This window comes from Pyrgilauda ruficollis, unplaced genomic scaffold (assembly GCF_017590135.1).
Source record: "Pyrgilauda ruficollis isolate IOZ18807 unplaced genomic scaffold, ASM1759013v1 scaffold376, whole genome shotgun sequence".
NCBI lineage: Eukaryota > Metazoa > Chordata > Aves > Passeriformes > Passeridae > Pyrgilauda > Pyrgilauda ruficollis.
The window spans coordinates 22,379-46,288 of NW_024525223.1; the positions used below are offsets into that span (position 1 = coordinate 22,379).

Genomic DNA, 23,910 nt, shown 5'->3' on the forward strand with positions numbered 1-23,910 from the left:
GGGTTTTTTTCCTTTTTTGAAGATATTTGAGCAGACAGCTGTACACAGATGGCTGGCTGAGAGAAATGAAAACTATCTTGCCTTCTTATTTTCATACCTACAACAGACAGTGGGGGAAAAAGAAAGGGAAAAAATGGGAGAGCAAGAAATACGCCAGATGAGGTTCTAGTATGTTAACGTGACGGAAACTGCAACAAGCGTTGACATTTTGGCATTCAGATTTTGCTTTCACAGGGGTGTACGTGATGGAACGTGAACGTTCTTCACTTTTTCCTAGGAAAATATTCACTATGAAGTGTAAATGAAGACCAGAGTTTTTCTCTACATTGGCTTGCCAGAATGTCTGGATTTGTGTTTGAAAGGGTTGGTATAACCGGGTTATCCTTGGGACAAGAGAGCTCTTTGCCAGCCACGCCGACCCCGCCATTCCCCGACATTCCACACAGCGTCACGTGACGAGCGTCATGGACGAGCGGGAAGGACTCCTCAGGGGAACAGGTCCTGGCAGCTGCACGGGCGTCCCAAAAAACTCCCCCGCGGCAGGGAGGCATCGAAGGGGGTCCCGCCGAGCTTGGAGCGGAGTTTCTCCGCGTTTCGGTTCGGGTTCCCGGCTCGGTGACGGGCGGAGCGCAGGGGGACCTGGCGGAGCGCGGCGGCGCACGCAGCTGCCAGGACCTAGCCAGGGTGCAGCTGCGCATGCGCGGCCTGCCCTCCTTTTCCTCATCCGCCGTATCTCTTTGCTCATCCTGTTCCGGATATTTTTCCTTCTTTCCTTTTTTTTTTTTCCCGCCCCTACTCCTCTGGCGCTGCGGCCATGGGGAAGCTGAACGTGGTGATGCTGCGGTACCTGTCCCGGGAGCACTTCAGGGTGCTGACGGCGGTGAGCGGGCAGCGGGCCGGGCCGGGCGGGCGGTGTCACAGCCCGCGGCGGGAGGGACCCGCCTCCCCTGGTGCCGCTGCCGCCCTGGGGCTCCGTGCTGGCCCCTACTGGGGAGGGCCCGGTTCGGGCCGGTATCTCCTTCGGCCGCCGGGCTGGGGTGAATTGGGAGGCAAAGGGAGTTCTTGGGGATGCTTGGGGGCTCTCTGGGGATGCCAGGGGAGTCCCTGGGGATGCCCGGGTGGTCGCAGACCCGTCACGGTGAGGCAGCATCCCTAGCGTTTCTGCTCTTTGCTTCCCGTGACTGGGATTGAAATCTAATTAGCCACTCGTGTCGTGGCTGGCACTGGAGAACTTCTCTGGGTGGGTTGTACATAGACTGCCAAGGAGCAGTGAAGCAAGTGGAAAGGTTTGTTAAAGCTTAAAACGTAGAAAGTTAAGCCTTAAAATTTGTAGTCTTTAAAAATTGCATATTTGAAAAGGGATTTTACTCTTGAGCAGGTTCTGTACTTCACTGTACATCAACACAAGGCTGGCAAATCTGTTTTTAATTACTCTTTTAGGTGGAAATGGGCATGAAGAACCATGAAATAGTTCCTGCTAGCTTAATTTCTTCCATTGCCAGCCTTAAACATGGTGGCTGTAATAAAATTTTGAGAGAGTTGGCGAAGCACAAACTTCTGGCTTACGAACGAACTAAAAGTGAGTTTGAATTCTGTGTTGGACTCCCTTTCTTATCCTGTTCCCAGTGCCTCACAGTGGCACCTGCCCAACAGGTTGGGATGTTGCTTTGCCTTTTCTTGGACTCAGCCTGGAAATGTGGGTTTGTGCAGCACCAGGTGCTGTGTCTGCTTGTATCTTTAGAAGTGAGAGACAGAAAAAGATGAACAGTTAACTTCCTTTTTTGCTCAGAATAAGGCAAAAAGAATCATCAGTTGAAGCAGTGTTCAAGTGCGTGTAGGAATCAACCCAAGTGAGTGATAGCCTCACAGTTCTGGAACAGACTGCGCAATCCTTGGACATTTACTGCCTCAGGAGCAGCTGCTAAAGCCGTATTTGTTATCTGCTGTATGACAAGGTTGTGCAGGCCTTTCACCATTCCCTTCAGCCTTTTAGTTGGATCTGGCCCTGCGAATACAGTGGGGATGTCTGTGTTCTCCCTTTTGTCCCAGTTCTTCAGAGGATTGAGGGTTGCTCCAATCCAATTTAAACATCTTCACCATTCAGTCAAATGGGGTTGGTAAGAGCCAAGGGGTGAAATATTACTTGGGCGCTATGTACTGCAAGAAACAAGACTAAATTGAGATTTATTTTAAATGTGATGTATACATAACAAAGAGTGAAATGTATTTTATTTTTGCCCAGCTGTCCAGGGTTATCGGTTAACTAATGCAGGATATGATTACCTGGCTCTGAAAACTCTTTCTTCCCGACAAGTCATCAGTTCTGTGGGGAACCAGATGGGTGTTGGCAAAGAATCAGGTAAACTAAAATAACATTTAAAATAATTCTGAAATACTGCAAATATTTTGCTAGAAACTAGGGGAGTTTTCGTTGGGATAGGCAGATTAGTTAATCTGTCAAACACCAAGATGTATTTGAACATAGCATGTTCAAGTGCTCTGTGAGGCTTCTGGCTACACTTGAGTATTTTTTTTACAACAGTGTAATTGCATTTTGCCCATTTTGTTAGTTTCTTAGTCCATTATTTAAAAAGGTACTTTACAGGCAGGTGCTGCTTGTGTTGTGCTTTGTGAAGAGTTTCAAACCATGTAACAAAAAGAAAATTTCATTTTTTTCATCCCACTTAAAAGTAAGGTAGTAAAGTAAAATAGGTTCAAAACTATTGGAACACTATCTTCGTTCCTGTTGTGTTCATGTAGTTTAACACAGAATGTGACTTTTGTAATTGGAGAAGGGGATTAATTGGGACAAATGCTAGAAATTAAGTTTAGGGTATTTGTTAACACAAAATTAAGAGTTTGGTCCCTTGGGTTGTCTGTCCACTCATCAGGAAGGAGAAGCTCTTCCAGGATGTGGTTAAGAACACCAGAGCATTGAAAGATGCTTCAGATCCCATCAGCATTTCTTCTTTTGGAGTACCACGGACTCTTTAACAGTAGTTTCTTCATGTTCAAACTTTTGATGCACGCTGTGTAATTAGCTGCCTTTGCTAAGACTTGTGGGTGAGAAAGGGTGAGGAGTGAGGTAACAAACTTCACTGCACTTTTTCATCTGGCTTGTTACATATGATTAATTTCTTAGGTCTGTGCTGTTACATATTTTCTAGATATTTATATTGTTGCCAATGAAGAAGAGCAACAGTTTGCGCTGAAGTTGCACCGGCTGGGGAGAACCTCCTTTCGCAACCTGAAAAACAAACGTGACTACCACAAGCACAGGCACAAAATGTCCTGGCTGTACTTGTCCCGGATAGCAGCAATGAAGGAGTTTGCCTACATGAAGGTAGGTGGCCACTCACACAGAGCCAGCAATGGTGGGACAGGCGGGAAGATGCTTCTCAGGCTGTCTTTTGATCACTTTGTGTTTGCAGTACTGGTAGGATTTATGCTTCATTTTTTTCTCTCCCCTCATGGATTTAAAGTATACATTTCAGAAAGTTTCAATGCATCATGCTTTGTACACTTCCCAGTGCCAAAATTAAGCTTTGCCATTAAATCACATGGAACAGATTCAGGTATCATGAGAGAATTTCAAATTAATGAGGTTATTTATGGATAGGTAATCTATATATCACCAGTTCTGCAGTTTTTCCTTCAAAATTTATTGCATAAATTAGGAAGCAGTTGTCATTTCTTAAAATTAACCTGGTTTTTATTTTACCAAGCTTTCACTTGTTGCTGTGCTGTTGAGGGAAATCTTTCAGATAAAAACTGGTGTTTTGATCTAAAAAGGCACCCTTAGTTCTGCACTGTGAGAAAATATTTCATTATACTGCTAATCTTGAATTCTGTGGTTTATTTACCTGCTTCAAAAAACCACAAATATTGTATAGTGATGAAGGATGATTGCTGAAAACTAATTATTAATAAAAACTTAGTTTTCATTTCTCCTTTTGTATTATCCAAGAGTAATATGTACATGAAATTATTTTCTTGTTCTTGTAAAATAAAGAACCATGGTTAATTGTCTCAGTGGCTTCCATGGAGAGAGAAAGAACTAACACCATCATTTAGAACCTCTGTCCAGGTGGTCCAGCTGGTAAAGCCTTATGTGATCAGAACTTGTAGGAATGTAATTGTAGGGATCAGGTTTCCTGAGCAGAGGATTGGGGAAGTTTAATTGAGTGCTGAAAAGCAGTAATACTTAAGTAATAAAAACTGTATTTATGTTGCTTTAACTTAGGACTCTCTAGAAAAGTTCACTGCTAACAACCAGAATGAGTAAAAGCAGAATGAACCCATAAAAAAGCTGAGTGGATCCAGCGAATGACTAAATTTGTGCTAGAAAATGCAAACAGGAGAGCTTCAGAATATTATGACCTATCTTTGGTTAATCTTATATGAGATGGTATACAGCTGTGTGGTATAAAGCTGATTGTTACCGTTTAGGAATGAACTTATGTAACATACACAAACATACTTGTGTTTACAGCAGCTGAGTATAGATTGACTAATCAGGCACAGGAGTATGTTGGCAGCAGCTTAGTGTGGAATTCTTTTCTAATGCTAAACACCCCATTTCCTATATCTATTACTGATTCCACAGGCTAATGTGCCAGGTATGGTTCCGTCATTTCTCCGGTTTGTTGTGATTTTCTTCCAGATGCATGGTAATTAAACTGTAGGCAGTGCACTCAGTGTCTAAACTTCTGAATTTTATTGTCTTTTTAGTGAGAGTTCCAGTGGCTGTGAGGCTCTTTTCCTTCCTAGGCGTGTGATTTGGGCAATATATGCTGCTATTGCAGTGATATATACTGCTTATCTTAGGTGCGGGTTTGTCAATATGTGTAATGTTTCCTTAACTATTTAATTTTAATTTTTCAATGTGTTATCTCTTTCCAGGCTTTGCATGACAGAGAATTTCCTGTTCCAAAGCCCATAGACTACAACAGGCATGCAGTTGTTATGGAACTTGTTGATGGATATCCTATGTAAGTAGTGAAAGCTTGAATTCCGTATGTTACATAGACCCCGACAACCTTAGGAAAAGTAACACAGGATTTTCCCTTGTTTTCTACACAGAAATTGCACATTCTATATGTTACTTCTTATATAGCATATTAATATCCCTCATGTTCTGAGCTCCACTTTGTGATCCTTGCTCTGTTAATACAGGTGAGTTTGTAACTCAGTTCTGTGCTGTTTATAACAGACTACCACTTATAATCTGGTTTTGCACCTTAGATTATTTTGCTTGAGCTTTCCAACCTCTAGGAACATTAAATATTATTGAGGTTTGTAGGTGAAGGGTTGGTTTGGTTTTGAATGCAAAAAGCCTGTCTCTTTCATACAATAACCCAGGTCTAGTCCAGAGAATTGAGGTGTCTACTTATAGAACTAACCGGTCCATTGTCTTGTATAGGGTTCAGGATTTTAAGTTTAATCAAAAGGGAATTAATTCCAAAGTAAAGCAATTGAAGAATAATGTGGAAAAGATTTCCCATCCTCATTTGTTAAATAATTCTACATCCATTGTGTAAATAGAACACTTTAAGTTCCTTATGGCAGTCTGCAGTGGAAGTTTAGTTTTTCTTCTTTTCCTAACATAATCTAGAAAATCTGATTTTGTAGAAGAAAATGCCACGGGCCATTTGAATTTCAGCGTAAGAAGATTTAGCTCCTACTGACATGATAAGATTACCTAAAACAGGAGCAACATAAAAGTTTGCTGGTCCATTATTTACATAATGCATTATGACAGGAGTGCTCAATGGGAGACAAAGAGTGAGTTCAGGTGAGGTTTAGCCTGGATATAAGGAGGTATTTTTTTCTCCTCTTGAGGACAGAGAGGCAGTGGCACAAGTTGCTTGGGAAGGTTTCTCTGTCTTTCTCCATTCCCAGAAGTTTTCTATCCCAACTAGACAGAGACCTGAGCACTGTGGTCTGGTCTCAGATTTGACCCAGCTTTCAGGAGGATGCTGGACCAGAGACCTGAGAGCCCTTTTAATTTGAATTACTCTGGCATTCTGTCAAATGTATTTCGTATACTTTATCTGTATTTTTAAATTAAGTCTTTCAAGGTTGGGATTTTTAAATTTTCCTCAACTTTTCAGGTGCCAGGTGCGCCAAATGGAAGATCCTGCTGCCGTCTACAGTGAATTAATGGATCTGATTGTAAAACTTGCCAATCATGGTCTGATCCATGGGGATTTCAATGAGTTTAATCTCATCTTGGATAATAACGACCATGCCACTTTGATTGATTTCCCTCAGATGATGTCAACATCGCATGCAAATGCTGAATGGTAGGTTTAGATCTAAAGGTGTTTCCCAGGTGAATCTGACAAATGCTGATGAAAGCAAACAGTCAACCATGACTTGTTTCCATAAGTCTTCTCCTGAATCTTTTTCTGCCAATGTTGTGATGCAGCACAAGTAATGTTCCAAACAAAGAATGAGTAGAAATGTCTCTGAAGAATAAATATGTGATTAATTGCTTCTCAGAGAGAATATTGTTTGGTTAAGTAACACTCAGAAATGAACTGTATCCAGTTTCCCTTCCTGGTCTTTTGGCTTGAGATCACTAATAGAAATAATTTTCAAATAAAACTCTGTAGGGTAAATGCTTCTTATTGCAATAGGCTTCGCTGATTTTTTCTTGTACAATTCTGTATTTTTTACAGGTATTTTAACAGAGATGTTAACTGTATTAAGGAGTTCTTCAAGAAACGCTTCAACTATGAGAGTGAGCTCTTCCCAATCTTCAAAGACATCAGGTAGAAATGACCAGATGAATTTGAGTTCTACTTATGGCACTAGTGTTGGTATTCTGGGAAAAGTGAATTCCTGTGAGAGATATCTATGGGAGAAATAAAAAAAAATAGGCCCAACTATGTAATTTTAAGTTATATTTTTTCTCATCTCTATTGTGTTTTCTTCAAAGTTTCTTCAAGTAAGTGGTTTTCAAGTGTGCTTTAAAATCCTTTGCTGCTTTCTTTGTCTTCTTGCAGTCAAGGAAGAGAAGTCAACCTGAAGCTTGATCCAAATGCTGAATGTCCAGGAAATTTTAACAGTGATGCAGAATCAGCCTGTTTGATTTTAATAGACAGTTTAACAATTCTGATATAGTGAAGATTAATTTGGGTTTCTGTTTCAAAATTATTTTTTAAATGCTTGTAAATAGAGTGGCTGCCTCCTTAGGGATTATTACATTTAAACTTTTCTTCCTGGAGTCTTTTGCTCCCTTTGAAAAGTAAACTTACTTTTCACTCATTTTAAGACCAAAACTTACACTGAAACTGTGTAAAGAGACTGAAACTGTTACAATGAACACTTTTCCTAAGGAGTTCCACACTTTAATCAGCCTTTGTATGTCAGACCCTTTATTCTTTTTGCTTAAGCATGATTTGAACTTAAACCAAAATGTTATTCCTGCTAAAGTAGAACAATTTCCTGAAAAAAACCCCCAACTATAAATGCAGGTTATGGAGATGGAATCATCTTCTGGAGGAGTTTTCTTCTCTTGGATTACATTCTAAATTAGTATTTCACCTAAAGCTCAGCACCATCATGTATTTTGTGTGCTTCAACAGTGTACCTTTTTTGCTAATAGTGGGTAATTTTAGTCTAGCTTGGTTGGCGTTTTAAACCCAAAATGTAGTATATTGGTAACTTGGCTTATTAAATTTAGCATATTAAAAGAAAACATTCCTTTTTCACAGGAGAGAGTGTTCTCTTGATAAAGAGATTGCTGCCAGCGGCTGTGCAAAGGAGATGGAGGAAGATGGTGAACTGCTTTACCCCACAGGCTCTGACGAGGATGACGGTACAGAGGTGTTAGAACTTCCAGAGGATGCTGAGAAAGAGGTCAACTTCTTCAGCAAAAATGAACAGAACAGTGAAGACTTCACATGTGAAGGGGGTGATTTCTCTGAAAGCAGAGCCTCTGACAATGCTGCAAGCAGCAGTGAGGAAGAGGCTGATGCAGCTGAAAGCAGGGAAAATACACAAAGACTAAATGTGGCAGAGTTGAGTTCAGCCTTGGAAGAAGATGAAGGGCCAGTTGTGCCTTGGAAGTCCGGTCAGGATGCAGAGAGTTCTGCAATTACTTCTGTTAAGGGCAAAAGACTAACTGAAAATGCTGCTGAACTGGAAGGTCAGGCAGGTCAAGGTGGAGGCTGTGAGGGTAAGGAGAATGAAGAAAAGTGCCCTGAGCTGGTCAACTCATCAGCTTTAAATGAGGAATTCAGTCATTACAGGTAAAGATTCACATTTACTGTCTAGAAGTCTGGCCCTTTCCTTGCCCCCAAAAATGTAAATGTGTCAAGTAGCTCAAGAAGGACTGCTCTTCAGCTGCCCTTGTTAAAACTGAAGACTAAAAATTAAATTTATTTTGAAAATATACCAGTAAATACCCTTCCTATTTTTGGTGTGGTTGTCTAGCTCTGTTGTATTTATCTAATGAGAAAACAGGTTTTGCACTTCAAAGACCAACCTGTTTTCTGTGGCGGATTTTTCCCCTTTGTCTTCATTTCAGCTAATATTGATAATGAAGGAGTTCTTGATGTTAAAATACTACTTCTAAATAACTTCCCTGAGGAAGTTTATAATTCAAATACTTTGTGTCAAAGGCAAATGTTCTGCTACTCACTCAGCTGAAGTTATCAAGAACAAGCTGCTTGGAGTGTTTACTTCAAATATATTGTACTGTATGTTGTTCTGGCTTTTAATTCCTTTCCCGACAGACTTAGAAATTCCTGCTGGCCTTCAGACTAACCCCTTGTGTGTGAAATTTTATTTCTTGAGTTTGCCGATCCACCATGTACGTGGATGCAGAGATAATACTCCTCCTTTGCTTTTGCTTTTCAGTTAAATACTGTCAAAACATTGTGCAGGATCTGAAGTGTTTTACTCCCCTGAGGTTTCCCTTCTTCTGCTCCATACTTACATGGCTGTTGTGAAACAAATTATTCTTTCACAAAGTACCTGTCTTGGACAGCCAGTTTTAATGTTTAAAACTTGCATGTTCTGTTACAAGTTCCAATTGTAGTCCAGAAATGAAGACTCAAACAGGGTGCTGGTAAAGTCAAAGGTGTGTTTATCTTGCTCATGGGGTACTACATTGATTTATGTGTTTCAGTAATGAAAAGTGTATTGTTCCCATTGCTGGGCACAGAACAAGGACTAAGAGCATCACATCAGTCAGAAGTGCTGGGAGCTGTTCAACCATTCCTCCGGTAAGTATTATTTTGTTATGTTGTCATCTAGTTTACCCTCTCACCAGCTTAAATTGCACATAGCTCTTAGATCCTGTTTCTGAAATTCTTCTCTGGCATGAATCATCTTTAAAAACAGTTGCCATCTACCTCTCCAGTATGTATCTCCATTTCCACAGAAAAATTGGACTGATACTGCTGTAACTGCTTACAGGGAATGCTTTCCAGCATTCTCCTTCATATTTTGTTTTTTGGTCTCTCACTGAAGCTCCATATCAACACTAACAACTCTCATTTACCCAGTAACTAAATTACATTAATATATGTTAATGCACTAACAGTATCAGTTCATCCATTTCTGTTGCTAGCCACAATTAATATTTTTTATTTTGAATGTGGATACTTGAGTCTAGATTTAATTTTGCCTTTCTCACCTCTCTTCTTAGAGATTTCTTCACATTCTTTTCTGAAAGATTTCTGTGAACTTGCCTTCAACAGAGATCTATTTGGAAACTGGAATTTGACCTTCTGAATTACATAAATCAGGACATTTTCAGCAGAATTTTATGTGCTTTTCTTCAACCCTAGAGCAGGTAGTAGATGATACGTCTACTTGGTATCAGGAATTTTGGAACACATGTAGGTTGTGATGGTGGGAAGACTGATGAGTCTTTACACCAGGTGCTGCAGTTGAATAGAATTTGGTGAACTTACATTAGATTGCATGTAATAATGGTATCTGTCTTGCAGAATTTATTCTAGCAGGTTTCCAGCAAGATATGACTCCACCATGATGAAATAGATGAAAATAATTTGATTTCTCTTTTTCGTCCAAGAAAAAATATGCAAATGTGCACTTGGCATCAGTGTGGCAACTTGAGCTGGGACCATGGCACAATCTACAAAAACATGGCTTTGTTTTTGTTGTGGGCAGATATTGCCATCACAATGGAGAGCAGAGCTCAGAATGAGCCACAGGTGCAAATGACATGAGATTTCATAGAACTACTCCAGTTTGTTGAAATGGGAAAACCTGGTGGAGGAATTATAAGTCACTAATTCCCCTTCTCTTTTAGCCACACTTGTGTTACAGAGTTGTTGTTTTCTGTTAGAATCAGTCATATTTTTGTAATCTAAACTTCAGAATAACCAGGGTGCTAAAAAAACAAGCACAAACCAAACAATTACTGCTGGGCATGGAATGTTCTGCAGTATAATCAGCTTTTACATTTTTGTGTAAGGCCTGTGTTCTGCACTGAGAGGTGTGGGTCCTTTAGCATCTCAGTAGGGAGCACACTTGAAGATTAACTTCAAAATTATAAAAATATTTAAAATGCTATTTGTTACAATGAAGACTGTCAGAGCACACACACAGCACTCCATGCAGACCTTGTCCATAGCAGAGAATCTGCTTTTTCAGTCAGCTGAACTGTTTTATGATTTTCTTACGAGGAAAGAACGCTGTTCATTTCTACAACAAGGTGAACATCATGAATCATGAATGTTCATGCTGGTCCTGAAAAAATTCTGACGTCATGTTATGTCATACTGCTAAATGATTTAAAGAAGTTTTGATGACAAATTGCATGTTTGTTTGTAGGAGCTGGTGAAACAGAAGATAAAGCGTCAGCTGACCAAGCAGCAGAAATCTGCTCTGAAGCAACGGCTGCAAAAAGGGGAGGCAAATATTTACACCAAACAACGTCGAGAAAATATGCACAACATTAAGTCAAGCTTGGATGCAGCCAGTTTCTGGGGATAATTTATTAAAGCTTCTATGGAACCTGAGGAATGTATACAGCTAAAAGGATCATGCTAATTTACCAATAATCTTTTTATGTAAAGGAGCAATCTCTGCTACGCAAACCAGATGTTCTTCTGGGAGTTAATAAATCTTATTCTCATTTCTGTGACTTTGGCTGGGAGGTTGTGTTTTGTGTTTCTAGTCAAAACTGTTGACTGTAATTTACATTATATCAGTAGTATTGATTAGGATTATCACAGGAATTTCCAGCAGTGTATTGTCATAACTGAATTGTGGTGTGTTGTGCAGAGGCACAAAAAGCCTTTTTCTTTAGCTGTAGATGCACAATTATTTGCATAAATGTGAAGTGGAAACAGTTTTTGCTGAGTTAGTGAGAGGTGACATTACTTTCTTTTAACTTTTCCTCCAAAACTTGGGGACTTAGTCAGATGTAAAAAAACCTGGTTTCTTTGGCTGAAATAATCATTTAGTTTGGTGTGCCTTGTCTGCTGAAAACATGAAAACAACAAAAGGTAACAATAGAAGAGACAGATACTTTTTAGTGTTGAAATTGTATAATCATATCAGAAACTGTAGCATGTTTTCTTTCTTGAAAAACTTTTTTTTTTTTTTTAATCCTGGCTGATTGAAAGCTGGAGATCATGATCATAAAATTAGTTCTCAGATGGTACAATTTAGAATTTAATCTTGGATTCACAAAGTGGAGAATTCCTTTTATTATTTGACTGCTGGGAGCACACATGACATGCAGACTTAGGCATGTGTGTGAAAAGATGTCCCCTCTCCATGTTAGAGTTGAGTATAATGCATCATAAGCAGAGTAAAGCTATCTTTTTATCTCCTTTAAAAAACACAGTGTGAGTGTGATACTAAGAACAAGTGGCTTTTCTTGTTCTTTCTGCCTAGAGCATCATTTCACTTAATTTAAATTGACATATCTTAGCTAGTGAAAACTTTTGTAGTGTTATTATCTTGTGATATAAAGCAATACAAATGTTTTTTTAAACTACAGATTTTCACACTAGTTGAACAGAAATAACTTTCTTCTGTTTCGTTTTCAGAAACAGTAACTTCTAAAGGAGTAGTTTTCCTCTGCTGGAATTGTAATTTTTTTTTTTTTTTAATATAAATGGCATTCACCCCAAAGGTATGATTTTATTTCTCGATAGTGTTATGCTTTTGCAATACCCTTCTGGCTGCATTGCCAGTCCTCCACCTGAAGTTACTCTGCTCATTGTCTTAACTCAAACCTATAACTGACCCAAAGCCATAGTGACTTGTGATAGAAGCCTGTTTCTAAAATACAACACAATAATAACAAGCAATATTTTTTCAGTACTTTCTGTTAAGATTTTGTTGGTACTTTAATAATGCAACTCTGTGTTGCCTTTCATTCTGTCTCTTCTCACACTTTACACTTCCAGAATTTAAAAAAAAAAGAAAAATATAGGAAGATGTATAGAAAAGAAGTAAAAGAAACCTAACATGGACACTTGTAACAAATCCAGTTTTATTGCTATCTCGTGGAACAATTTCTATTTCTTTCAGCTGGTTTAACTAAGGCCTCCCATGGAGGAAAGGAAAATGGGACATCCTTTTTGCTTCAATATTTTATTTTTAGTAATAAATGCAGGATTTTGGTATAGCTTGGTATAAAAATTTTAGAAAAAAAGCAATACAGCAGTGTTACATGGGGTCAAAAAACTCTGCAACAATCAGCTAAAATAAAAAGTTGAGGAGGGAGTTATGCTGAACAGACAAATTGGGACTGAGGTACTCACTATTGAGCTGCAAGGAAATATAAAGTCTTAGTATTTCTGTGTCAAACTGATCCTGGTTGAGAAAGACTGGGTGGAGATAATAATAATTCCATCAGAAGGGGAAAAGGATGGTAGATCTGTGAGTTGTACATAGAAGCTGCAACAATGCTAGAAAGCATGACTGCACAGAGGGAAACTGCAAGACAAAGGGTTTGTGATGGATCTCAGGCAAGGGCAAGTGGGGATGCTAAAAAAAAACTGACAAGTGAGGACTATTAGGAATTCAATAAATAGTTGTTCTTTTGTCATATTCAATGCCTAATGACAAGCTCATTCTATACCACTTCCCACCTGCTTGTACTTCTGTTAAAACAGCCTGACAGCAGTTTAAATCAGCAGATCTATTTTGGAACAGCACTGAAGACGAAAAGCACATGGCAAACCAGTACTAGAGTGCAATATTTGTATCTGCAGGCAGTTTTTGCAGGTGGCAGCAGTCCTTGGCAATGAAAAGAGAAATGACACTGAAACGCAGGGCATGCAGGAACCGTAAGGAATTCAACAGGAAGGCAGGTCCTTGCAGAGAGGTGTCTGCTCAAAAATGACAGTAAGGCCCAGAGAGGTCGTGCAGACTCCGTTCTTGAAGGGTTACAAGACCAGGCAAAGACCTCAGTGACCTGGCCTACCCTTGTCGCTCATCCTGCTCTAAGGAGAAGATTGAAATAAATGACCTTCTGAGGTCTATCCCAACCCGAATTTCCTAAGATTCTTCCCAGTGAGTTCTGATTTTCACATTTCCCTTTCCCTGACTCCTTTCCAAGGCAGAAACTGATGTTACTCAAATTATGCATAATCATATCCTAATCCACCATATAATTCCCTAAGGAATTAATTTCAAAATTTAGTTTAAATTATGCATGTGGTGTGATACATCTTGAGAAAAGACTTGGAACTATTTAGAGGACATTATAACTGCTTACAACATAAACTACAAATACACTGTATATTGTAGTTTGTTTGTTAGGGTTTTTTACCCTTTTTCCTTGTCCAAACAAATATAGAAAGTCAGTAAAATTATGACAGATAACCAGAACATACAGAATGAGAGCACGGATACAAGGAAATGTGCTCATCAGACTAAGAACTTACAGAGGGAGCCAAAACAGAGGAATAGATGAGAAGCAGGACACAATCTTCAAAATGTGAGAGAAAAAGATGAATACTAACAAAGGCATGCCTAGAGCACTTAAGACAACAAAACAATCTCCACAGAAAGAATTTTAAGAACATTACAGAACTACATAAAATGTATTAAAAAAACCCCAAACAATTAACTTGTAGAATTGCGATATCTTTTTGAGGAACCACCAGCACTCTGCCTTCAGGAGAGATCCTTCTCCATCCACAGATTCAGCTGCTGTCTAGAAGCGCTCAAAGACAAGTGATCCATGGAAAAGGAGAGCTTGCTGTTACATCCCATTTGTCTGCCTCTTTATACCCCTTCCAACTTGAATGACAGCACAAAACAGCTTTGAAAAAATGAGCATAATATCCCTTACATTAACACTGTAAATACAATTGTTTACATTAGTGTCACTTAGAAATAACACTCTTTTTCTTCAATTACGAGAATACTTTGATTCAGTTCTATTACGAAAAAGTCACCTCTGAAGACTTACGGTTTGTATCAGTGAGTTTATTTCACATCTAAAACTGTCAGAAAATTCACTTTCATATTTATTTTGCCCTGCTAATAATAAAAAGTATTTGGTATTTTAGAAAAATCAACATCCTTGTGGAAGATTTGTAAAGAAAATGACCTTGTTAAAGTAACTTCTAAGTTTATTATGAAGGAAGATGGATCAGTTAAGGGATCTAACTGGGCTGACTGCTGGCTAAAGCTCCAAAGCATTTTCTCAACCAACTGGACTAAGTTTGGGTGAATGGAAAGAGGAAAAAGGCACAGACAGAACATTTTATCATCAGCATCCACACACTGGTAAAATACATAAAAAATTGAAGGCAGAGTAGGTTCTCAAATTGCACTGTAATGAACAACATGTACATTTTCTTCAGTGGCACACTGCTCCAGACCAAACCAGGACCATGCATATTCCCATAAACGCCTCTGATGATCATAACTCTCTCACATAGTAGCAACTTTTAGCAGGCCGGAGCAAGCAGCTCTCCAAGAATAAACACAAGATGTAAGTCTTTAGTTTAAGAAACAGAGACAACCATAATCAACTGGAAAACTTTTATTTAAGCAACAAGGTAAAATTAAAAATTATTTTACCAAGCAGACTTTGTGCGGGAAGAGTCAAACAGCAGTGAGACAAATAGCAGAATTAAGGAGCAAAAACTGTAGGAAGTGACAGCCTTCTCCAAACTTGGTTCCACTTTGTGTAAGTAACTGCAAAACCAGCACCCAAAAAAACCCTCAGTAATATGCCCATGTCCACTGCAGAGCCATTTTTGTTAATAAAAGTAATTTCCCAACACTCAAAGTCCACGTTAGATATCGTGCATCTCTCTCACCTACCTGGTAAGCTTGCACAGAAGCACTGCTACTAGCCTCCATCAAGAAGAGAACAATTTCACTATTAACACCTCAGAAGCAAAAGCCATAGTCTGTGGAACCATCATCATGGGCTTCTGACACTGGTGTGGTGCTGTCCTCTGAATTACTTATTTATCTTTGGTTTCATGTCTCTTACCACAAGAGCTACAGCACATGCACTCAGCGGGGACTGTGAAAAAATTTAGGAAAGGAAGACCTCCTTGCTTTCCAGGTTATCCAAAGATGTACTGGGCCCAGAGGAGTCTACATCTTCCACTCCTTAGTCTGTCTGAGTTCCGGGGAGATCTTCACGGATAATATTGTACAGTGAACAGTGCAGCACTCTATGTCTGCTTTAGAACTCTCACGAACACAGATGCACAGAAGGTGCACAATCAAGAGTGGGCACATTCCCAATTTCAGAGGCATAAACAGTGTGGTTTACTGATCACTGTGACAGAATAAGGGTCATAAACTATCCTTGATAAATACACTGATATGAGAAACCACAAGCTGTAGAATCCCCTTGGAATAAGTTACCTGACAGGCACCCCTGTGGAAAAGCAGCAGGTTACAGCCCATCAGCCATCCCAGGATACACAGAGCAAGTCTCCTCTGACCCCCTCCCCTCCTATGCTGTACTTGTAGTTTTCTTTGGGCGTGGGGGAAAGACAAAGTTCCAGCTGATGTAATTTCATTACGTGGAAATTGAGTGATTTTAGTTCACACATGTAAAGCATGTAGAGGTTTTACTTCATTAGCATATGCAGTATGAAAAGTTTTATGTATTTTCAAGACAATAAAACAAAATTCAGCTTTTGGTGACTGGTTGGGCCCTTCTTTGGCTTAGCTCCCACTGGCTACATTGTTTTAAACAGAGCATGGCCACACCACCTCCATGCCACTCCATCCTTTGTTTCCTGCTTCCCTCAGGGCAGCACACCAGGCTTCCTCAGTGTCCCTGCTCCTGCGGCTGCAGACTTCTTGTTTCTGTTGAACTATTGCCACCATGGACTTCTCTTTGCTCAGACTTGTCTTTTAATATTTCTCCACAAGGACTGAAATAAAATGTTAGCTTATGGCACCTGTACTCTAAAGCTACAGAAAACGTATGTGAAGACTGCACCACGACCAGATGGCATTGTTGTGTGGGCAGTGACAATAGTCAAAAATTGCAGTGGTGAGAGAATACGCCTCCACAAGATGTGTACTTGCAAAGTGTCTTACCTGGAGAGTTCTCTAAGAATGCACACTATTCAACATAAACATAATCAAAAAAAGGGAAAAGAACTAGTTCTCCTCTGACCAGAAAGCACAGAACAGCCTACAAGCATGCTAGGAGACAACAAAATTTCACTCCACTTTATAAGAGAATAGTCTCCATCCAAAAGAATCACATTAGCAACACACTGGAAGTCTTTAAAAGCCTCTGGACACAACCTTGAGTAATGTGCTCTACAGGACTCTGCTTAAAGCAGGGAGGCTGGACTTGATGACATCCAGTGATCCCTTCCAACCTCACCCATTCCGTGATAATAAACAGCAAGTCCAAATCCCTTCTTACAGTTCCTGTTACATTATTTTCCTGTTGGCTTTCAAACCACGTTGTTCACATTGCTCTCATGCTCACAACTGCATGAGAAAGAGGGGGGAAAACACAACAAAACACAAAGAGCAACCTTTTTAGGCATCTCCTCAGTATTTATGTGTATTACTTTGCATAATCTCAAGTGTTTTCTGGATGCTGAGATTGGTTTATTCACTATGCAAATGAAGAAGCTCCTTCTGCAGGTATTTCATGACAAAGCTATTCCCAACAATTCCAAAAAGTTCCTACTTGGTACATAGTAGGACTCACTAATTCTAAGGTCTTCAGCTGGGCAAGAAGGTCAAGGATCTCACAGGGTTTTTTTAACATCACTACACCTTCAGCTGCACTAGCAAGTCTGGGGTTTTCCAAACAGTGCAAGGAGTACTTGGCTTAAGCAGCAACTTCACAAGGTTTCTCAAAATGTTTATAGAAGATCCTCTGTACCCTGAACCAAAATGGTTCCAGTGGTTCATGTAGTGAAAAAGCTGATAAAGCTTCAGGCCTTTCTCAAACCCTGCGGCTCTGGGGATTTTACTGTGATAAACAGAATAAAAAGAACTGCTGAAGCCACCAAACATCCCAGCTATTGCAAGATCATACTCTCAATGGCTGTAGAAAGAAGATGGATCAAAGATAACTGGACCAGAATCATCCTCAGCTACATTTCCTCCCCAGAGATCCCCATGCAGGAGAGAAGGAATGATTTCTACACCACAGAAAAAACTGGGTACCTTCAGCTGCAGTGGGGGAGAAGCAAGACATGTAAATTACTACAGTCATTCACCTTAAAATGTAGAGGTTTATCTGCATACCTCAAACTTTTTAAAAGTCAGTTAAATAAACCTGTAACTTCAGACAGCACAGGACCAAGTTAACAGAGATGCTGAGCAAATCCAGAGGATTCCTGTTTTTCATAAAAGCTAGCAGCAGAACAGTCAATCAAATCTCTTTTAGGAAGACAATAAAGAATTCAAAACTGCATTTGGTGCTGTAATATTGACCAGATTTAATAACAACAGCTACCACCATTTTGGCATTAGAAGGCTCAGGCATCTCTCAGCAACCTTGACAAAGTACCCAAAGAGCCAAAACTGCAGTCACTTAACCAGATGCAAACAGAAAATCAACAATGTGCAGAACAGTACTGCTTATGTATGTTTCCCATCATGGAAGTGTTCCAGGGAGTGAGAAATATGATCTCCATCTGTAAGATTTCCCAAATAGTAAGGCAAAGTGCTGGCACTTTGGAATTCACTCTGGAATGCCAGCAGAGGATGATGTGGCAAAAGCCATTACACCTTAGAAAAAAGGGCCTTTTGGTCCCTTAAAACTGGAGTCTCCTACCGACAGAACATGGTGCACAACAACAAACAGGAACTTTGTTTTAAGAAAATAAAATCTAGATAACTGATACCCAGCTGTCACTGTAATGAGAACTGAGAGAATTGCTTGTACCTGAAGCTGTGCCCAAAGTTCCCTTGCTTCCCTGTCTCCTGAGCTCCTTTCAATTGGGTCGATCTGGGGCTGGATCTTTTCTCTGGCAAAGAAACTCACCCAGCCACTGTGCCAGTTCTTCACCTGAAGGACCAGGACTGCAGATGTCAGTTCTACACACACAAAAGGCAAATTTGCTTCTTTTTCAAATAAACCTTTTGAGGATCACACAGCCTTTATGCTGGTACCATCCAGGACAGTAAGTGCTACTATTCAATTGAATGTTATCTTAAAATGTTAAATTGGAGGAATAAATAATTTTCTCTCAGTGATTAAAACCCAAAAAATTGAAGAAACGTCAGTATCCAATGCAGCTACAAGTGCTGTCCAAAGCACTACTTTTCTTAGCAGGACAAACCATGCTTTTTCTTATTCATGGCTCCACAAAAATTAATTTATTTACATTATGATAATTTTGACCCTTTTTTGTCACCAAAGGAAAAATGAGGCAAACTTAAAATTCTATCAGTCTGATGAAATACAACCTACCTGTGGAAGATAACCACAGCAGGTAACTGTATGAAAGCCAAACTGATCCACAAACTGGACTTCCATTTGCTCCTGTCCTTTACCTTTCAAACCAAAGAAAAAAAATTCAACACCAATGACAAAATACTGAGCATCCACAATGCAAACAAATCTTAAAACTATGCAAGGGTACAATGCTGCTTCCATTGAGAATAAAAAAAGTTGCACTTTAATGTTCTTTTTGATACAATGGGTGCTGCTGCTGGTTTTTAAATTTAAAGCTCGGTGTAAAGCAGCCATGTTATACTCTTTATTTTTGTATTTTGAGGTACTGTATCTCTTCTGATACCATGTCCTTATAGAGATTGTGGTTCAGGTTCCCAAATTGAATTGATCACAGAGATCCACACAGGGCAAACAAAAGCAAAAAGAAGAACACCCCCACCTGTGTGTTTCATCCCAACCTATTCTCATACTATCTTTAGTGGAAGAAGACGTACCTGTCCTGAAGTGGCAACAGCTATTTTAATTATTTTGTCAATTATTATTCATTAGGTTAATTTTGCAAACAGCTGTGTACTGTGCCAGCTGGGCTCCCTTCTTTCTTCATCTTCTCTCTAAGTTGCTGATTATGAAGGTGAAGATCAGCTAGCTGAGTTCCAAGCAGTGCTGAATGTCTAAGAAACAAAAATAATGTTAGCAGCTCTGACCCATGAATGAATCCAGGTCTTGATATTCCAGGAGTTACTTGAAAATGTCTATCAAGCAAGTAACAGTTCTTCATCTCTAACAAAATAGGTTCCCAAAATATTCCAGTATTATAAGCACTTTGTCTTCCTATCAAAACTGCATATTAATATAGATAAAATGTACTTGGTTGTTTCTGACACCACTATTGAAAGTGAAATCATAAATTTACTAACAATGATAAACTATCAGTTCTAATTCCTGTGTGATATCACTTCCCTAAGCATTTTCACTAAAGTATGTGTAAGAAAGCGCGCACATAATGTGGAAAATGTTATGCCTTTTTTTATATTATTATTATTTCCTCTGGCAAACTGGTTTTGGAAAATAGAACCAAACAAGGCTGATCCTCTTCCTTCTATCACTGTCTCTGGCTGCTCTTCTCTAAAAGGTCTCGAAGATGGGTGTCAGGTAGGCCTAGTTTAATATCTATTTTTAATAAAAGCTGATCCTCTACAAAGTTTGGGAAAGTCTTGTAGTAATTGCAAACAACCCTTACAGCCAGTTGCCCCCCATGTTAACAAAATTATGTTCCTTTTCCTTTTCTTGACCTTTCTGAACTTTCTGTATTCTAAAGGCACTGCCATTTAAAGCAAATTTAGTTCTTCATTTTATTCCTGTTAACACAGATAGTAGCTATCCCCCAGAATCTGCACCCCAAAGGTACCATTTGAAATCCAAACCAGCGAGATCTCTGCCCTTTCTCTTGGGACTCACTGAGAGCTCTTCATGGATCAAACCCTGGCAATGAGCAGGATGAGGGACAAGACTTAAAACTGGCTACAGAAGTTCTGAAAATGAGAAAAGAAATTGGTCATGATCCCCAGTGGAATCAGATGGGATTCATCATATTAAGAGCTACTCACAGAGAAGGGTCAAAAGTTTGAAACTATCAAAATGAAGGCTAAGAGTTGCAAAAATATTGAAATCAAGATTAATTCATTTGGGAAAGTGCCTCTGCATACTCATGGCAAACATTACAGCACTGGTTCTTATATCAAAGGCAAGTACACAAAACAGGTGACCAGGTTGGTAATTTTCCCTAATGTAAAAAGGAACCTTATTGTAAAAACCACTAATTACCTAAACAAACAAGCCAAAAGTAACCAAAACCCAGAGTTACTTCTTGATGTGTTATCAGTTTGCTAGGTGAGGCATTATAAGTATTTCATACAGTTCTCTGCTGTAAAACTTCTTGTATGTCCCTTGACATGCTTTATAAAAAATTTAAACAAGTTCCTCCTATGAAAGCAAGTGATTTCATTGTCATAATAGCCAAAATTTCTGGTCAAGGGAAGCAAAATTAACTGTTTTACCTGTGTAAGCTCTTCATTCCAAACGTTCCATCACCAGCACAGTACTGTCCCCAGGCAGTTCTACAACCTTGATGGGTTTAGGCACTCTTACTGTCTGCGTTTTCAGGATGGCTTCCAAACTTGCCATTTCTCTCAGAAACATTCTCCTGGCCTGCCAGATAATAAAGAAAAGCATTAGTCTCTATAAGCATCAGTCACAGGTAAAATAAAGGAAAATATAAAATAATAAAAGTTTAGAGCAAATATTTATTGATGCACAAGATACAGACAGAATTGTACTATCTGGCTTGATAATTTTACAGTTGCAGAAATTTTAATTTGTAAAACAAAGGTTCTAGCATTGTCTATTAACTTAGAAACTCTGTTTACAGTTGAAGGAGAGCAAACCGCATGCACACAAAATATGTGCAATATTCTATTAATACAGCAAATGTCTAGGAAGCCATGGACAATATACACCATCAGCTGGCAGGCTAGAAGAATGGTGCTGACATTCACAGACACCATGACTGTCCAGACCAAGAAACAGAGTCAAGCTTCAAACACAGCTCTAAAAGCAACCACAGAGCACAGAACCATGCAATTGTTAAGGTTGAAAAAGCCCTCTAAGATCCCTGAGTCTAACCACTAACCCAGCACTGCCCTGGGCACTCTGTCAGTGCCTGACAACCCTGTGTATGAAGAAATTTTCTCCAACATCCAATCTAAACCTCCCCTGACACAACTTGAGGTTGCTTCTCACTTACTCCCTGGGAGCAGAGCCTGATCCTGCACCCTTCTATCAGGGGGTTGTGCGGAACCACCAGGTTCCCCCTGAGCCTCCTTTTCTCCAGTCTAAGCCCCTCTCCCAGCTCCCTCAGCCGTTCCTGGCGCTCCAGCCCGTTCCCCAGCTCCATTCCCTTCTCGGGACATCCTCCAGCCCCTCCATGCCTTTCGTGTCATGAGACGCCCAAAAATGCCCCAGGATTCGAGGTGTGGGCACATCAGTGCCCAGCACAGGGGACAGTCACCGCCCTGGTCCCGCTGCCACACTTGGACCGGCACAACCCAGGAATGCCGCTCCTCACCGCGGCGCCCGGCCAGCCCCGGCGCCCCCGATGCCCACGCTGCCACACCTCCCCCTCGCAGTTGCTCTTCACGAACACCCGGCCGCGGTCCGTGTCGTAGCTCCGGCCCAGGCTGGTGCAGACGCCGCCCAAGTGCCCGGTCGGCCGCAGCACCTCGGTGCCCAGAGGTCGCTTTTGCGCGTCCTCCATGGCGGCCGCTGTGAGGGGAGCCACGGCCCGGAAAAGAAATAAAGGCGCGGGGAAAGGCGGGGCGAGAAGGGGCGGGCAAGGGGCAGCTGCGGCAGAGAAAGGGGGTTTGAGGGGGCAAAGGAGTCGGAAGGGCGTCAAAGGGCGGCTTAAGTCAGAGAAAGGGTGGCAGGAGCGGCTGACGCCGCTAAAGGGGCCGGGCTGATGAGCCGGTCGCTGCTGTCAAAGGGCCCTCTCGCTCCTCATATGCCAGTTTCAGTTCACGTGTTCAGTTTTGTTTTTGTGCTCATGACAGAATCAATTACAGAATCGCAGAACGTTCTGAGTTGGAAGGGACCCACAAGGTTCATCGAGTCCGACTCCTGCCCCTACAGAACGCTCCAGCAATCACGTTGTGTGCCTGAGAGCGTTGTCCCAATGTGCACCTTGAGCTCTGTCAGGCTGTCAGGCTGTGACCACTTCCCTGGGGAACCTGTTCCAGTGCACAAACACCTTCTGGGGGAAGAAGTTTTTCCAAATATCCAACCTAAACCTCCCCTGATACAATTTCAGGTCCCCTTGGGTCCTGTCACTGGGCACTACAGAGCAGAGATCAGGGTCTGTCCCTTCACTTCCCACTCAAAGTTGAATACAGCAATGAGATCAAGTCCAGCCTGTGATCACACACCACCTTGTCAACCAGACCATGCCACTGGTGTGCCATGTTCCTTAAAGATTTCCAGGGACACTGACTTCAGCACCTCCCTGGGCAGCCCCTTCCAGTGTTTAATCACCCTTTCTGGAAAGAAATGCCTCATAATGTCCAGCCTAAACCTCTGCTGCTGCAGCTTAAGACTGTATCCTCTCATCTTGTCCCCTGTTCCCTGGGAGCAGAGTCTGACTCTCCTGTCAGGGAGTTGCAGAGAGCCAGAAAGTCCCCCTGAGCCTCCTTTTCTCCAGGCTAAACCCCCCAGCTCCCTCAGCTGCTCCTCACTGAGCTTGTGCTCCAGGCCTTCACCCATCTGTTGGCTTGGTGGGTTTCCTGGGTAGGTGGCCACGAGCTGGTGATCACAATTTCCCCTGGCACAATTACACTTTACCGAGTTGGATGAGTTGCCCTTATTTTGTTCCTCGTAATCTGGCCTTGTCTTGGCTGTTTGGCCATGTGTCCTTGATTTGAAGAAGTCAGCATTCTGTTATGCCTGATTTTAGTTTACCTCAATTTACTTGCTTTTATTATTTTTCTGTACCTTCTGCAACTGCTGAGACATGTTAAACATAACTTACTTATCTGGAAGCCTGATGGTTCATCACAATCAAGTCCTTGATTTCTGCCCCGAGATTTAGTTTAGTTAGTCTGTCCCAAGGATGGAGCTTCTCTGCTATGGAGATAGGTGGCGAGAGCTGGTGGGGCTCAGTCTGGAGAAGGGAAGGCTTCAGGGAGACCTTTGAGCCTCTTTCAGAGCCTAGAGGGACTCCAAGAGAGCTGGAGAGAGACCAGACGAAGTCTGGAGTGACTGGACAAGGGGTGATGTCTTCAGGCTGGAAGAGGGCAGGTTTAAATTGCATATTGGGAAGAAATTCTTCCCTGTGAGAGAGGTGAGGCCCTGGAATAGGGTGCTCAGAGAAGCTGTGGCTGCCTCATCCCTGGAAGTGCCCAAGGCCAAGCTGGACAGGGCTTGAAGCAATCTGCTTTTGGAAGCTGTCCCTGCCCATGGCAGGGGGATGGAATGATATGGTGTTTAACCCCCTTTCAACCCAA

General features: G+C 41.0%; 2 protein-coding genes across 3 annotated transcripts; one reads left to right on the top strand and one right to left on the bottom strand.

Annotated features, from left to right (window-relative positions):
- The first annotated feature begins 695 nt into the window (after window positions 1–695).
- RIOK2 (RIO kinase 2) lies at window positions 696–11,128 on the top strand. 2 transcript variants are annotated; one of them, XR_005955841.1, is made up of 11 exons: window positions 703–880; window positions 1,441–1,579; window positions 2,243–2,359; window positions 3,168–3,343; window positions 4,903–4,991; window positions 6,114–6,305; window positions 6,684–6,776; window positions 7,722–8,258; window positions 9,140–9,236; window positions 9,662–9,808; window positions 10,816–10,949. XR_005955841.1 is itself a non-coding variant. In XM_041476074.1 (10 exons), the coding sequence occupies exons 1-10, from the start codon at window positions 815–817 to the stop codon at window positions 10,975–10,977; spliced, it is 1,668 nt and encodes a 555-aa protein (XP_041332008.1). In that variant the 5' UTR covers window positions 696–814; the 3' UTR covers window positions 10,978–11,128. The 2 variants fall into 2 exon arrangements, 1 of the variants encoding a protein (XP_041332008.1); XM_041476074.1 differs by lacking the exon at window positions 9,662–9,808 and having other exon boundaries at window positions 696–880; window positions 10,816–11,128.
- Window positions 11,129–14,983: 3,855 nt separating this feature from the next.
- Window positions 14,984–22,310, bottom strand: LOC121358149 (ketosamine-3-kinase-like). Its single transcript, XM_041476075.1, is given in 4 exon segments — window positions 14,984–19,530; window positions 20,917–20,935; window positions 20,938–21,067; window positions 22,032–22,310. Coding segments are annotated over 4 exon segments (411 nt in total). The 5' UTR covers window positions 22,173–22,310; the 3' UTR covers window positions 14,984–19,409.
- Between the last annotated feature and the right edge of the window lie 1,600 nt (window positions 22,311–23,910).